This window comes from Penaeus monodon, chromosome 15 (assembly GCF_015228065.2).
Source record: "Penaeus monodon isolate SGIC_2016 chromosome 15, NSTDA_Pmon_1, whole genome shotgun sequence".
Taxonomy (NCBI): domain Eukaryota; kingdom Metazoa; phylum Arthropoda; class Malacostraca; order Decapoda; family Penaeidae; genus Penaeus; species Penaeus monodon.
This window is the reverse complement of record NC_051400.1, coordinates 13,150,419-13,151,587: the sequence shown is the minus strand read 5'-3', so window position 1 is coordinate 13,151,587 and position 1,169 is coordinate 13,150,419. Positions and strand designations below refer to the sequence as shown.

The window sequence follows — 1,169 nt, the reverse complement described above, 5'->3', positions numbered from 1 at the left end:
TAATCGATAAACTGAGAAAAATAGTTCCAAAGTAGGATGTTCTAGTGAGAAAAACGCAAATCATACTCATTTGTCGTCTATTTTCCTGAGGGGAGCAGGTCAACTGCTGGCCGCCAGGGTGGTACAGAAGCCCAGGTCTACTGGACAAGGGGAACTAGGTAGTCTCCGAGCTCTCAGAATAAGAATCGGTCATTACTGAGATGACATGGAATTAGGAAATTATGTTCAAGAGACATTACCAGAAGCTTAGCTGTCGCATGCTAAACACCGATAATGAGATTTTTTCGCTTGCGACTAAAACGACAAGCGCGCAATCGTCAGTCCACTTCGCGTCTTCGATGGTGAGGGTGACGAGTCCTTAGAACTCCTCGGGGATCTTGCCGAAGTCGGCGTTGGAGAGGTCGTAGAGGGTCTCGGCCTGGTCGCAGGGGAAAGCCTCCTCGGGGTGGGCGCAGGTGAGGGACTCCTGGCTGAACACCGTCTGGTTGCCGCACAGGAACGAGAACTGGGCCTCTTCGATGATCTGGGGGGGAGGGAGGGCAACAGGGTTTGAAGGTTTGTGATGTGAAATGAAACTTAATAGATGAAATTAGAAAAAAAATGCTTTATGAAAAAATACGATTCCAATTTTCTTTTTTTCATAAAGCATTTCTTTTTTCACAGCCAGCCACCATTTGGGAAAGAATTAAAGAAAACACAACAGAGGGAACCGAATAGCAATTAGTACTGTTTGTGCAGTACAATGAAATTAGAATAATTTCTTAATTGAGCGTACTGCGTTACGGTTTATGCCAGTATGTAAAAAGACATGACATCCTACAGAAACGAAAGACCTTAATCTAAGACCTCCGAAAGAGGAAATAGAAGAGGAAGGAGCAGCCACGGAGAGACTCACGTTGCCCAGCTCATCGTTGACGGGGTAGCAGACGTGGAAGATGGCGCAGTCGTTGGCCACGTCGGCGAAGTAGCCGTAGGGGCGTCCGGCGCAGGAGAAGGAGGTGATCACCTGCGACCTCAGGAGCTCCACGCCCGAAGGAAGCTGGTAGGCGGAGCGGGCGGCGGCGGTGGCGATGCAGAGGGCGAGGACAAAGACAGCCTTCATGGTGATGCGTTGCTTGGGAGAGAGAAACACGGTATGACTGACAGAATCTTCGGAACTGGCGAAGGAG

The 1,169-nt window shown here is 49.3% G+C and overlaps 1 protein-coding gene across 1 annotated transcript in view; it reads right to left on the bottom strand.

Annotated features, from left to right (window-relative positions):
* Positions 1 to 60: 60 nt before the first annotated feature.
* The window catches only part of LOC119582112 (U-scoloptoxin(01)-Cw1a-like), a 2,209-nt gene continuing 1,100 nt past the window's right edge, over positions 61 to 1,169 (bottom strand). The window contains exons 2-3 of the mRNA XM_037930353.1: positions 896 to 1,114; positions 61 to 523 (exon numbers count right to left, since the gene is read on the bottom strand). Coding sequence (XP_037786281.1) covers positions 359 to 523; positions 896 to 1,102 — 372 coding nt within the window. The 5' untranslated portion in view covers positions 1,103 to 1,114 and the 3' untranslated portion in view covers positions 61 to 358. The remainder of the gene's footprint in view (positions 524 to 895; positions 1,115 to 1,169) is intronic.